Source organism: Canis lupus, chromosome 23 (assembly GCF_048164855.1).
Source record: "Canis lupus baileyi chromosome 23, mCanLup2.hap1, whole genome shotgun sequence".
Lineage (NCBI taxonomy): Eukaryota > Metazoa > Chordata > Mammalia > Carnivora > Canidae > Canis > Canis lupus.
In genome coordinates, this window is record NC_132860.1 from 27,362,308 (window position 1) to 27,376,971 (window position 14,664).

The 14,664-nt window shown below is 39.2% G+C and overlaps 1 protein-coding gene across 3 annotated transcripts in view; it reads left to right on the forward strand.

Annotated features, from left to right (window-relative positions):
- PAAF1 (proteasomal ATPase associated factor 1) overlaps nt 1–14,664 on the forward strand; it is a 41,327-nt gene that overhangs the window by 11,668 nt on the left and 14,995 nt on the right. For all 3 annotated transcript variants that reach the window (XM_072794564.1, XM_072794565.1, XM_072794566.1), the window contains 3 exons: nt 5,624–5,722; nt 6,382–6,532; nt 12,843–13,037. In XM_072794564.1, the coding sequence (XP_072650665.1) occupies nt 5,624–5,722; nt 6,382–6,532; nt 12,843–13,037 (445 nt within the window). The remainder of the gene's footprint in view (nt 1–5,623; nt 5,723–6,381; nt 6,533–12,842; nt 13,038–14,664) is intronic.

Below are 14,664 nucleotides of genomic sequence, written 5' to 3' on the forward strand. Positions count from 1 at the left end.
TTTTTATTTATTTATGATAGTCACACACACAGAGAGAGAGAGAGATAGGCAGAGACATAGGCAGAGGGAGAAGCAGGCTCCATGCACCGGGAGCCCGACGTGGGATTCGATCCCAGGTCTCCAGGATCGCGCCCTGGGCCAAAGGCTGGCGCTAAACTGCTGCGCCACCCAGGGATCCCTGTTTTTTTTAATATATATTTCAAACTTTATTTTTGTTATTTGCTTTAAAGTAGGGATCTAATAGGGCACCTTGGTGGCCTTAAGTGGTTGCCTTTGGCTTTGGTCATGATTTCAGGGTCCTGGGATCAAGCCTCGCTTTCGGCTTCCTGCTCAGTGGAGAGTTTGCTTCTCCCTCTCCTCCTTACCCCACTGTGTTCTCTCTCTCTCTCTCTCTCTTTCTCTGTAACTCTCAAATAAGTAAAATCTTAAAAAAAAGTAGGGATCAAACTTAATTCTTTTTGAAATGACTAGCATATCAAGGCACTGTAAAGTAATCCATCCTTTATCTCACTCACTTGAATTGTCATATTTATCCAATATTTAGGATTATCCCATTGATCTGTTTTTTTTTGTTTTTGTTTTTGTTTTTTTTTTTGTTTTTTTTTTGCTGTAACTAAGAAATAGATCCTTACACTCTGACCTAGGTTTGCATCCTGGCCCCGTTGTGTCACCATGGGATATTACTTAATCACTTCTTAAACCTCAGAAAGAAAAATAGAAATAATACCTTTCTTACAGATCTTTGAGGGTATTATATGAGGGTAGTGTCTGTTACACATCTGGTACATAATAGCTATTTAATAAATGTTAGTTTCTTTTCCTCTTTAATAAATATTTGGAGAAAGGAGATACCTGGTATGACCTAAAATCTACTCTTCAGTGTTCTGTCACTTTGGAAGAACTGGATTATTCAGATTCAATTACTTTTTAGATCTAGGAATTAGGACTGCAAAGATATGTAAAACAGGTAAGGTGACAATATCCCTGTCCCCTCCAGGGACCATATTATGTTAACTGAGGGGATATAATAGAACAGTTCAAAGTTTCTCAACCATGCACTATTGACATTTTGAGCTGGGTAATTCTTTATTGTGGGGGGATGTTCCCCAATTGTGACAACTAAAAATGTTTCCAGACATGACCCAGTGTAATGAGCTAATTTGTCCCTGATTGACAACCACTGCAATATAAGAACATAGTGCTGTAGACTAGGGAGGAAGTGATAAACTTGTTGGCATAGTTGGGAAAACCTTTTGAGAAATAGGTCATTTTTTTTCTTTTCTCCAGCTTATTTTATTGTAAGAATATAGTATATAATACATATAACATTCAACATTTTAAAATTAAATTTACTTTTTTTTTAAAGTAACATCGAGCTTGAACTCACACCCCTGAGATCAAGAGTCACAAGCTCTACCAATGGGGCCAGCCAGGTGCCCCCAAATTTACTTGTTTTGAGAATAGTTGAGAGAAGTAGGTCATTTTTAAGAATTATTAATTGTGCCCTTTTAAAAAAATTTTGGAGAGTCTTTTTTTTTTTTTTTTTTTTTAAGATTTTATTTATTTGGGATGTCTGGGTGGCTCAGCGGTTGAGCCACTGCGTTTGGCTCAGGTCGTGATCCCTGAGTCCCGGGATCGAGTCCCACATCAGGCTCCCTGTGTGGAGCCTGCTTCTCCCTCTGCCTTTGTCTTGCCTCTGTGTGTGTGTGTGTGTGTGTGTGTGTGTGTGTGTGTCTCATGAATGAATGAATATTTACTTATTTATTTTTAATAAATAAATATTTTAAAATATTTATTTATTTATTTATTTATTTATTTATTTATTTATTTATTTATTTATTTATGTATTCATGAGAGACCGAGGGAGAAGCAGGCTCCCCCTGGGGAGCCTGCTGCAGAACTTGATCCCAGGACCCTGGGATCACAACCTGAGCCAAAGGCAGACACTCAACCACTGAGCCACCCAGGCGCCCAATTGTGCCCCTTTTCTATTTCTTATTCTCCTTTCCTCTTTTTTAGTTCATTATTAGGCAATTTATCTATTTATTAATCTCCTACCATAATCCAGGTACTCTGGGCACTAGGACTCCAGCAATGAATAAAACTGTGGTGTAGTGCCTACCCTTTTGGGGTATGGGACCAAACAGTATTTGCTAATGACTTGAATATGAGATGTGAGAGAAAATGAGGAGTTGGGATGATTCCAAAAATTTCCAAAGAAGTGGATAAATTGTGGTGCCATTTACTAATTAAAGTCAACTAGTTGTATTGGTGTGAAGCAAGGGGAAATGAGAGTTTTGTTTTGAACATGTTAAGTTTGCTGTAACCACTATAGAGCCAAAGGTAGATGCCTAACTGGCATCTGATAGCACCAGAAAAATTGAACTATGTTGCTTTATGGATTAAATCTATTTCAGAGTTGGGGATCCCTGGGTGGCTTAGCCGTTTGGTGCCTGCCTTTGGCCCAGGGCATGATCCTGGAGACCTAGGATCCAGTCCCACGTTGGGCATGGAGCATGCTTCTCTCTTTGTGTCTCTGCCTCTCTCTCTCTCTCTCTCTCTCTCTCTGTGTGTGTGTGTGTGTGTGTGTCTCTCATGAATAAATAAATAAAATCTTTTTTAAAAAAATCTATTTCAGAGTGAGTAGAAAGGTGTTTAATTAAATGTCTTGTTTCTGGGGCCCTGCAAATTGGGACAGTAGTTGCTTTTATTGATATGGGTTAAATGGCTTTACTCACCTACCTACTGTTGTTAAGATACTTCATTCTTATTACCAAACTGCTGTCGTTTGGTATTTATTGAGTGGTCACTATGTACACAGTCTATGAATGTGTTAAGAAAATGCTGGACAGGCTCCTGCCTTGCTCAGTCAATAGAACATGGAACTCTTGATCTCAGGGTTATAAGTTTAAGCCCTGCATTGGGTATAGATATTACTTAAAAATAAAATCTTTCAAAAAAAAAGTTCTGGACATTTTTCTGACACAGCTTGTCATGTAGTTGGAGAGCCAGACATAGAGTTGAAAAGTTAATTGACAGCTGAGTGAAGTAAGTCAGTCGGAGAAGGACAAACATTATATGTTCTCATTCATGTGGGGAATATAAATAATAGTGAAAGGGAATATAAGCGAAGGGAGAAGAAATGTGTGGGAAATATCAGAAAGGGAGACATAACGTAAAGACTGCTAACTCTGGGAAACGAACTAGGGGTGGTAGAAGGGGAGGAGGGCGGGGGGTGGGAGTGAATGGGTGACGGGCACTGGGGGTTATTCTGTATGTTGGTAAATTGAACACCAATAAAAAAATAAATAAAATAAAATAAAATAAAATAAAATAAAATAAAATAAAATAAATGAAAGAAAGAAAGAAAGAAAGAAAGAAAGAAAGAAAGAAAGAAAGAAAGAAAAGTTAATTGACAATACTAATAGTCAGATTTAAGGCCCAATATTAGGGTGGTAGTATGATTTGGAGAAGGAAGAAAGATCTGAGAGATGGGTACTCCTGTACTAAAATGTGAAGGCATTGTCAGATAGAATGTCACATTAACCTCCGTGTCTTCAATACCCAGCAATGGTAAGCTAGGAGCAGAATGGAATTATTATGAAGATCAAATGATATAATGTATTTGGAAATGTTTTATAAATGATGACAAAACATGATATAATTAATTGTCATAATCCTTAAAATTAAAGGATCCACGATTAAGTTAATAGTACTTTTATTCCAGGGTGGTTCAGTTGCCTAAGCGTCTGACTCTTGATTTCAGTTTAGGTCATAATCTCTGGGTTGTGCGATCAAGCCCATCAGGTCTACACTCAGCAGGGAGTCTGCCTGAGGATTCTTTCTCTCCATCTGCCCCTCCCCCTGCAGGGGCGTACACATACATACTCTTTTCAAATAAACAAATCTTTTTTTTTTTTTAAGATTATATTTATTTATTCATGAGAGACACAGAGAGAGAGAGGCAGAGACACAGACAGAGGGAGAAGCAGGCCCCATGCAGAGAGCCTGACGTGGGACTCCATCCCAGGTCTCCAGGATCACGCTCTGGGCTAAAGGCAGCGCCAAACCGCGGAGCCACCCCAGCTGTCCCAAATAAACAAATCTTAAACAAACAAACAAACAAACAAAAAAACAAAACAGTACTTTTATTCTGAGGAACCAAAATAAAGAAGAAAAAGTCTTAAGGAAAAAAAAAAAAGAAAAAGTCTTAGAAAGTATTAGAGTTGACAGATTATCCCTTTGGTTCCTTTTTTTAATCCCTTTAATTCTTACCAAACGTAGTCGATGTGGGTCAACTAGCTAGAACAAAGAAAAATGGAATGTTGGATAATTTTTTTTATGATTTTTTAAAGATTTATTTATTTATTTATGATAGACACAGAGAGAGAGAGAGAGAGAGAGGCAGAAACACAGGCAGAGGGAGAAGCAGGCTCCAAGCCTGGAGCCCCACGCGGGACTCGATCCTGGAGTCCCAGGATCGTGCCCTGGGCTAAAGGCAGGCGCGAAACCCCTGAGCCACCCAGAGATCCCCGTTGGTTAATTTTTTTTTTTAAGATTTTATTTATTCATGAGAGAGACAGAGACATAGGCAGAGGGAGAAGCCGGCTCCCTGCAGGGAGCCCAATGCAGGACTCAATCCCAGGACTCTGGATCACGACCTGAGCCAAAGGCTACAACCACTCAACCACTGAGCTACCCAGGTGTCCCTAGAAGGTTGGATAATTGAAGCCTACCCTACTTTTCCCTTAATAATTTAGGTATTATGGGAATCATTGTATTGAGAATGTGCCTGGGATTACATATCTCAGTCCTACATTTCTGGAATATTTGCAGCTGGGTATTTTTTAATAAAAATGATGTTATGTATGCATGTGTATGATTGCTTATGCATGAAGTGGTTGCCAGTGTTGGAACTGCATAAGTGAATCAGAATTTTTTGTTACTTATTCTGAAATACACATATACATGCAATTAGAACTTGAGAGGGAATGTAAAGTAGTAAATTGGAAACATCTTTGCTTTTCCTTGAATCTCCTTCTAGTACATGTTAGTTTTTTGTTTTTTGATTGTTTTTTTTTTTAAGGAAAAAAATTTTTTTTAAGATTTTATTTATTTATTCATGAGAGACACAGAGAGGGAGAGGGAGCGAGGGAGAGAGAGAGAGAGAGAGGCAGAGACACAGGCAGAGGGAGAAGCAGGCTCCATGCAGAGAGCCCGACATGGGACTCGATCCCGGGTCTCCAGGATCACGCCCTGGGCTGAAGGCGGCGCTAAATCACTGAGCCACCTGGGCTGCCCTGGTATCTTAATTTTTAAACAGCAAAAGATGGAAATGATAGAACTGATATGGGGAGAGTAAAACATTTTTAGTTGAAGCAAGAGACTATAGATGATTACAAGAACATCTTTATGTTTTGAGAAATAAGAGGTGTTGGCACTAACTAGCCTTGTTAGGAGATGGATAACACCTCAAACCTTCACATGTAAACACATGTCCTTCGTGCTGGAAAGCATAGGCTTGAAGTCTTGGAGGAGTGTGAAACAGGGGAGATCTTTAACATAATTTAGGGGAAAAAGAGCATTTCATAATTTATAACACCAGTTATCTTGTCTTGAACAGATAACATGCCTGGACATTTCCAGTGGAGGCGGCCTTGGTGTGTCTTCTAGCACTGATGGGACCATGAAGATCTGGCAGGCTTCCAATGGCGAGCTCAGAGTAAAGACTTTGGATATGTTTTTAGGGTCTTATACCTGGAAGGTGGTCTGAGAAGCCTTAGACTGGGTCACTGAAGAAGAGTGGTGCATTCTAAATTTATAGGACCACTGCACTTCAATTGGTCTTTGTTTTCCCATTTGTTAGTCTCAGAACCATCCTCAATCTTGATTTGCCAGAACTGATTAGGGCTGGAACAGTGGAAAAGCCAGGCCAGTGAATGTCTAAGTGGGTGGTCCCTTGGTATGAACTGCCTTCAGTGATCAGTTACTAAGACAGATTAGCTAGGTTATTATACTGATTATATGGCTAAGCCTCTCCAACCTATACAGAGGATTTTAAGAAGAGGTGAGTAAAGGAGTCCTGAAGCCTCCTCAGCTCCTTATATGTAGAACTAGACTTAAGGATGGCTGTTAGAACCTTGGAGTTCAAATCCATAGCATCTGTAGGCAAAGCTACAGGAAAGGGAGTTAACAGATCTTAGAACACTACCTGGTATACAAATGAGCTAAAGAGATCCTTTTGAACTTCCATAGTTTTAAAACCCAGCATGTAGGTATAGCATGTAGACATTTCATTTCAGGGACCAAGGATATGAGAGGTAAGAGAATATCGGGGGATGGACAAGAGAACTAGCATGGAATTTTCTTTTGTTTTTCCAGAGAGTTTTGGAAGGACATGTGTTTGATGTGAATTGTTGCAGGTTTTTCCCATCAGGCCTTGTGGTTCTGAGTGGGGGAATGGATGCCCAGCTGAAGATCTGGTCAGCTGAAGATGCTAGCTGTGTGGTGACCTTCAAAGGTCACAAAGGAGGTAATGAAAGCTGAATTCTCCAAAAGGCTTCTTTAATGATCCCCAGAGACAAATCACCAAAAAAGGTGGAAAGAGAAGCTAATTAACTGCATAAAACACAGTTCCTCTAACTGGCCATTTAAATGGTGTATTTCCTCAAGGATTAGAAATTCCTTTGACACTGAGTCTTGTTGTTGCTATCTAGAACTAACTGCCTTACACAAATAGTTGTTTTCACAATTGATAAGTGGAAAAAAAAAATCCTCCCGAGGAAGTCATCTGCTTGTGTACTGGGAGAGAGAGAGATGTGTGCCAACATTTTCTCATTAGTCCTTTGAAGCTGGGTGGCAAATGGCTCTGTCACTAGATATCAAAGTTGGAGCTTGGTACTTACTGTCATTTCCTATGGATTTAAGTCACAGTTCAGATTTTTTTTTAAAGATTTTATTTATTTATTCATGATAGACATAGAGAGAGAGAGGCAGAGGCAGAGACACAGGCAGAGGGAGAAGCAGGCTCCATGCCTGGAGCCCGACGCGGGACCGGATCCCGGAACTCCAGGATCGCGCCCTGGGCCAAAGGCAGGCGCGAAACTGCTGAGCCACCCAGGGATCCCCCACAGTTCAGATTTTAAAAATGGATTAGCCATATAGCCAGTTGATACCAGGTTATAGAGACAGAATGAGAACATTTTCCATTTGTAACTGGTTGGTTTGTGGGAAAAAATTATAAATTAGAGATGTTTTATCTTTTTTTTTTAAGATTTTATTCATGACAGACACAGAGAGAGAGAGAGAGAGAGAGAAAGAGAGAGAGGAGGCAGAGACACAGGCAGAGGGAGAAGCAGGCTCCATGCAGGGAGCCTGATGTGGGACTCGATCCCAGGTCTCCAGGATCACACCTTGGGTTGAAAGCGGCACGAAACTGCTGGGCCACCGGGGCTGCCCATAGAGATGTTTTATCTTTAATTGAAATGTTAAAGGTGATAAATGTTATTCTTGCTTTACAAGTTTAGATATTTTTGAAAAAGTAATAACATCCCCAAATAATTCCTTAACCTTGTTCCCTCCTTTGGAACCATAGTTCCAAATGTTATCTGTGCCACTCATTTGAGAATTAATTATATATTGCCCTATACTTAAATGGTATTTAAACTAGTCTTTTGCTTTGTGTACCTGACTATATTATAAATAACTCGTGTGGTTGAGTTTTAAATTTTAATATTTATTTATAATGATTTGTCAGGTTACATACAGATCATCTAGCAAATACATGTTAACCTTAGCAAGGTTATTTCTGAGACTATTAGTATGTAGATGTATTGAGAATGAATAGAAAAGATATTTGGAGCCTTCCTTGCATTCTTCCTGAAAAACTGACTGGTCTAAGGAGTCAAACTGGCCTGCATAAATGGGGAGTCCAGGAGACAAACAGGTCTAGAGGAACCCTGAGTTACTTCACATCTGGCCATCCTTCTGAATTTGTGAGGCACAGGGAAGTTTTACAAAGGAACAAGATATAACTGTTCAAGAACGTAAAATGCGTATTCCGTGTCAGCGCACATTCAACTTAGGAATTCCTTTGGGCTACTGCAGTTGAGTATGCCTACCACATGAATCCTAAGTCATCCAGTGTTCTTCATTTCTTCCCAAGAATACATGTGCATTACTTAGCTTAGAGTGAATTACCTGATGTTTGTTAATCTGATTGAATCTATTCATTCTTTGGCCTTATGAGAAAGTCCGCAGGTGGGGTGGGAGCTTCTCTAGATATAACAACTCTGACTTTTTTCTTTCAGAGGAGGATTTTTTATTAGGTTGAATAAAAGTGATAAACTGTAGGAGAAATGACATGAAGTCAGATCTAGGCTAATGTCTGTCAGGTGTTGAATGCTCCTTCCCAGGTAGTTCTGTAAAATAGGGCCAGGTTTGGTGTTTCCTATTCTCCTACAACACAGAAAATTAAAATTAATCTCTGTTGTTTAGCAGCATATGGGTCACTGTCTCCAGCCAAATGAATTCCAAGTTGCATTGTACAGCTCCTTTGTAAATAATCTCTTTAGCTTAAAGATTTTGGAGCATGTTTATTAGCAAAGGCCATAAACCACATAAAAAACAGAATAAAGAATTATTACCTGCATTTGTGATCTTTAGTGGTTTCACAAGTGGTGAGTAAATGGGAAACAGAAGATAGTATTGAAAGTGAACATGGTCTTTTAGTGCCTAGGTTAAGTCTTGGTAAGTGAGACATAGAAGAAACCACCAGAAACACTGGACTGAACATAGCCTGATGCTTATTGCAAAGAACCATTAGGATGCTAACAAAAGGATAAACTTTTGTTGGTTTGATTAAGTCCCTGGCTTGCTTATTGCTTCTAGTATATGAAAAGATGATAGTGAGACAGTATGTAGAGTGTTTAAGCATGTGATTTGGACACATAAAAATCTTGATTTTTTTTTTTAAAGATTTTATTTATTTATACATGAGAGACACACACAGAAAGAGAGGGAGGCAGAGACACAGGCAGAGGGAGAAGCAGGCTCCATGCAGGGAGCCTGACGTGGGACTCGATCCCGGGTCTCCAGGACCATGCCCTGGGCTGAAGGCAGGTGCTAAACCGCTGAGCCACCAAGGGTGCCCCAAATCTTGATTTAAATCTTAATTCTTCCACCTAGAATTTGTATGACCACAGATAATTGCTTAATTAAAAAAAAAAAAAGTTGCTTAACTATTCTGAGCCTTAGTTTCCTCATATAAAATGGGGATAGCAATATTAAATGAGATGGTGCATATCAAAGATTTAGCATAATCCCTGGTATTATAATAAATACACAATAAATGTTATTGTTCATATAAAATACAAAACTAAACTTTAAATCCCTGGCAAAGAAGGTGAGATTTGTGATGTTTTAACATACTTGTCATATGTGAAAAGCAGAAATTGTTATTTCTAATAGATTAATTCTAATAGAATTTTTCCAATAGAAACAGATATGATCCTAGTTAATATATAATTGGTTTTCCCTTATACTTTTAGATATATATTTTATATATAAATAAAGGATTAGTGTATTCTTTAATTAACAAGCAGAGATAAGATTTGTGTATGTTTTTAAATCTTTCCAGTGACAAGATAAACTAAAAGTAGTTTTGTCTTTGTAATATAGTAGTCTCCCTTAATCTATGGGGGATCCCCAGTGGATTCCTAAAGCTGCAGATAGTACTGAAATGTGTATATACTTTCTTTTCCTATATATACAAACCTGTGATACGTGATGGGCAAGTGTGCACTGTGTGGATATGCTGGGTAAAGTGATGTGATTCATATCCAGGACATGATGTAGTGGGACAGTGCAAGATTTCATCATGCTACTCAAAACAGCATGCAATTTAAAATGTATGAATTGGGCGGCCCCAGTGGTGCAGCGGCTTAGCGCCGCCTGCAGCCTGAGTTGTGATCCTGGAGACCCGGGATTGAGTCCCATGTCGAGCTCCCTGCATGCAGCCTGCTTCTCCCTCTGCCAGAACCCAGGAGTTCTGTTTGAATGAATGAATGAATGAATGAATGAATGAATGAATAAATGTATGAATTATTTATTTCTGGAATTTTCCACTTAATATTTTCAGACTGGGTTTAACCATGGGTAACTAAAACCACAGAATGACACTGTGGTTAAGGGGAGACTACTGTATACGAGTCTTTAAGTAGCTCTAAGGTATTACTTTAGTTTGAAGTTTTTAAATTGCCCAGGTCATTTAATTAAGTTTGGTGAATTTGGAGATATGTACAATATAATCTTTTGAATAATAATAATTCTTTCTAATAAGTACCAGATCCATTCATAATCTATGAAAATGTTGAAGCCAAATGAAACACCATTTTAGTTGATTGGTTGAGTTTTTTGTTCACTATAACAGGAAAGCTGCTTATATTTGTGGAATAATTTTAGGAAATCAGGTTGCATTTTTAGCACTTCAGCTATTATTTTCAATCTCCTCTCTGTATTTTCTTTTAAATAAGATATGCTGCCTCCAAGTAATAGTAGGTGCTTCAAGGCTCAGTTATTTCTAAGATCTGAGTCGCAGCCATTAGTCTTGGCATGTGTACACATACACACACAAATGCGCATGCGGATGCACATGCACACCCACGTGCATGCATACCCCTTCTCTCATATGTGTATATTTTCTTCCTGGCAACATTAAGCCAATCTAATAGTAAAACTAGGTAATTTTAATATAGTAAACTTTTTGAAAACTGCCAAATGTATGAATTTTGCTCTATTTCTTGCTAATACTTATTTTTGTCATAGTTTCATTTAACATTCTTAATTCCCAGACATTGGCTAGGATGTTTACATGTAATTCAGCTGAATCTTTTCTTGAGGGCAAATGCTTTTTCATCCTGTTTTATATGTTGAGGACTTACGTCAATTTGGTTTAATATCTAAAGTCTTTATGGTTTTTGCTATGGCTGCCTCTCTTACAAGGGCATTCCTGCTACTTTTATAGCTTCTTTCTAGAGTAATTTGTCATAGGTTCCAGGTCCTGTAAGGTTCCTTTTTCTTTTTTTCTTGTCATCTAAGAGTGAAGAGACCCATACTAGATGCCACCATATTGTGAGAGGGCGGTTAGGGGGAAAGTGGAATGCTACTTCCCACTACTTTGTTTTTCCTCTTTCCACCTGTTGTTGTCAGGTCAGGGTAGAGTCTCAGCTCACCACTGGACCGTGCTGACAGTACCCTGCTGGGCCTGATTATTGTCAAGGGTCAAGGGAATTGGACTGCTACCTCCTGCTTCACTGGGGATGGAATAAAAGATCACTCTCTGTTTAACCTCACTGACCTTGGGGAAGGGGAAGTAGCAGTTTTTCTCTTACTATTTGAGTTAATTTCCAAAATTTTCTGTTAGGCCAATACTTTCCCAGTCTTTTGCAACAGACATTTCTTGGAGTTGGTTTTTTGTTTTTTGTTTTGTTTTGTTTTTTTTAATTTCACCTTTTTTGTTGTTGTCTGTTTGTTTTTAAAGATTTATTTATTCATGAGAGACACAGAGAGAGAGGCAGAGACATAGGTAGAGGGAGAAGCAGGTTCCCCATCAGAAGCCTGATGCAGAACTTGATCCCAGGACCCCAAGATCACACCCTGACCCAAAGGCAGACACTCAACCACTGAGCCACCCACGTGTCCCTGTTTGTTTTTTTTTTTTTTTTTTTAATTCTTTGTTGCAGACTTTTGCAGTATCCTATCCAGAGTATATGGGAAGCAATAAGGAAATCCAGGGAATTCGTTACCCTGCTCTTCAAGTCCTAGATCCCTCGGTGGTTTGCCGCCTTTCCATCTTTCAGTCTTCTTATACTTTCTGTCTTTTGTCCAGTTTTTGGTTTTTGGTGGTTTTTTTGTTTGTTTGTTTTGTTTTTTTGTTTTTTTGTTTTTTCAGTTATAAGGGAAAGGACCCTAGGAGAAATGGGGCTACTATATCTTGGCCAGACCAGAAATCACATATTTTTTTAAGATGGGGAAGTTAATCCTTTCTATTAGTTCTCAATGGAAGCAATAAGACAGTGATTTTCAAACTGAACTAAGATGTCTTCTCAATTTCTCAATTTTTATTTAAGAAACATGGTTTAGGGATGCCTGGGTGGCTCAGCAGTTGAGCATCTGCCTTTGGCTCAAGGTGTGATCCTGGAGTTCTGAGATGGAGTCCCACATCAGGCTCCCTTCATGGAGCCTACTTCTCCCTCTGCCTGTGTTTCTGCCTCTCTCTCTCTGTGTCTCTCATGAATAAATAACTAAAATCTTAAAAAAAAAAAAAAAAGTTTTAAAGCCAAAATTAAAGCTTGAAAACTGGGGCACTTGGGTGGCTCAGCAGTTGAGCATCTGCCTTCTGTTCAGGGGCATGATCTTGGAGTCCCAGGATTGAGTACCACATCGGGCTCCCTCCATGGAGCCTGCTTTTCCCTCTGCCTGTGTCTCTGCCTCTTTGTGTGTCTCTCATGAATGAATAAATAAAATATAAAAAAAGAAACACCAAAAACAAAAAACAAAATAAAAAAACCCTTGAAAACCACTATTCTAGGACAACTCCACTAAGAATTAAATCCAAACCTTTTTCCATATCTGTCTCTAAGGGCTAGTCTTTGAACCATTGGAGAGCAAGGACTCTCTTCTATTTCTGTTTTTCCAGCACTTGAACTTACCCAGCGTGTAGTACATATCCAACACATGTTTGTGAAGCAATGAAGTCATTTATGCAGATCCATCTTTTCTGCCCTTGTAGTTCCTTTATGACCCACTCCATCACAGCGTCTTTCCCCCCCTTCCCCCCTCAGGTATTCTGGATACAGCCATTGTTGATCGAGGGAGGAATGTGGTGTCTGGTTCTCGAGATGGGACAGCACGACTTTGGGATTGTGGACGCTCAGCCTGCCTGGGTGTCATTGCAGACTGTGGTTCTTCCATCAATGGAGTGGCTGTGGGTGCTGCTGACAACTCCATAAACCTTGGCTCCCCTGAGCAGACGCCTAGTAAGTTGATAATTATTATGTTGAGTTTATTTTGTTTCCTTAGGCACCTTCAGTGTTTGTCCTAGCTTCTCCTTTTCTTCCTCATCTTTTCTTTGTCTTGGCTGGTATTTGTATTTTCACCATAAGTTTAATATTTATTGCATACCTACTATGTTTCTGTTGTTTTGGAATCTACAAAAGTGTATGTCATTGTTACCTATATTTGAGTAAGTACAATCTAGTTTAGCAGGTAAGACTGATGCCTATAAAACAACAAAAAAATTTTAGCTAAAAGAACTTAATGATTCTTTCTTTAACATAATTTTTTAAAAGATTATTTATTTATTTATTTATTTATTTATTTATTTGAGAGCGTGAGAGAGAGCACGAACAGGGGGCAGGAAGAGAGAAAAGCAAACTTCCCTGAGCATGACAGCAGACTCTCCAGGACCCCGGGATCATGACTGGAGCCAAAGGCAGATCTTAACTGACTGACCCACCCAGGTGCCCCAACAACTTAATGATTCTTTTTTTTTAAAGATTTTATTTATTCATGAGAGACACAGAAAGAGAGAGAGGCAGAGACATAGGTAGAGGGAGAAGCAGGCTCCATGCAGGGAACCCGATATGGGACTCAATCCAGGCATTCCAGGATCACGCCCTGAGCCAAAGGCAGATGCTCAACTGCTGAGCCACTCAGGCATCCCCAACTTAATGATTCTTAATGCAAATAAAATAGGTTTTTTTGGAAGAAGAGAGTATTTTATATTTTAGGTTAGTGTAGATGAGAAAGTTGTCACAAAGAAGTTGACTTGAACCTTAAAAGATTAATTTGAGTTGAACAGACAAGAATGGGAAGGATGGGAGAATGGGAGCTGGGAGTAGAGCTAGGGGCAGTTAACATTGAAATGGTTTGGAGGTGAAATTTACTAGAAAGAAAGGTATATTTGGCTGTGTAGGTTGGATTTAGAATAGTAATAGTGCAGGGCACTTGACTGCTCCGTTGGTAGAGCATGTGACTCTCCATCTCAGAGTTATAAGCTTGAGTCCTATGTTGTGTGTAGAGATTACTTAAAAAAATCTTTAGGGGCACCTGCCCAGGCAGTGGAATATGCAACTCTTGATATTGGAGTTGTGGATTCAAGTGCCATCTTGAATGGGGTAGCGATTACTTAAAAATAAAATCTTGGGATCCCTGGGTGGCGCAGCGGTTTGGCGCCTGCCTTTGGCCCAGGGCTGATCCTGGAGATCTGGGATCGAATCCCACGTCGGGCTCCCGGCATGGAGCCTGCTTCTCCCTCTGCCTGTGTCTCTGCCTCTCTCTCTCTCTCTGTGTGACTATCATAAATAAATAAAAATTAAAAAAAAAATAAAATAAAATCTTTTTAAAAAATATTTATTTTTATTTTTTTTAAGATTTTATTTACTTATTCATAAGAGACACAGAGAGAAGATAGAGACATAAGTAGAGGGAGAAGCAGGCTCCTTGCAGAGAGCCCAATGTGGGACTTGATCCCGGAACTCTGGGATCACGCCCTGAGCCAAAGGCAGACGCTCAACCACTGAGCCACCCAGGAGTCCCTAAAAAAAAATCTTTAAAAAAATATATTTCTTAAACCAAAAAAAAAGAGTAGTAGTAGTGGGAAAT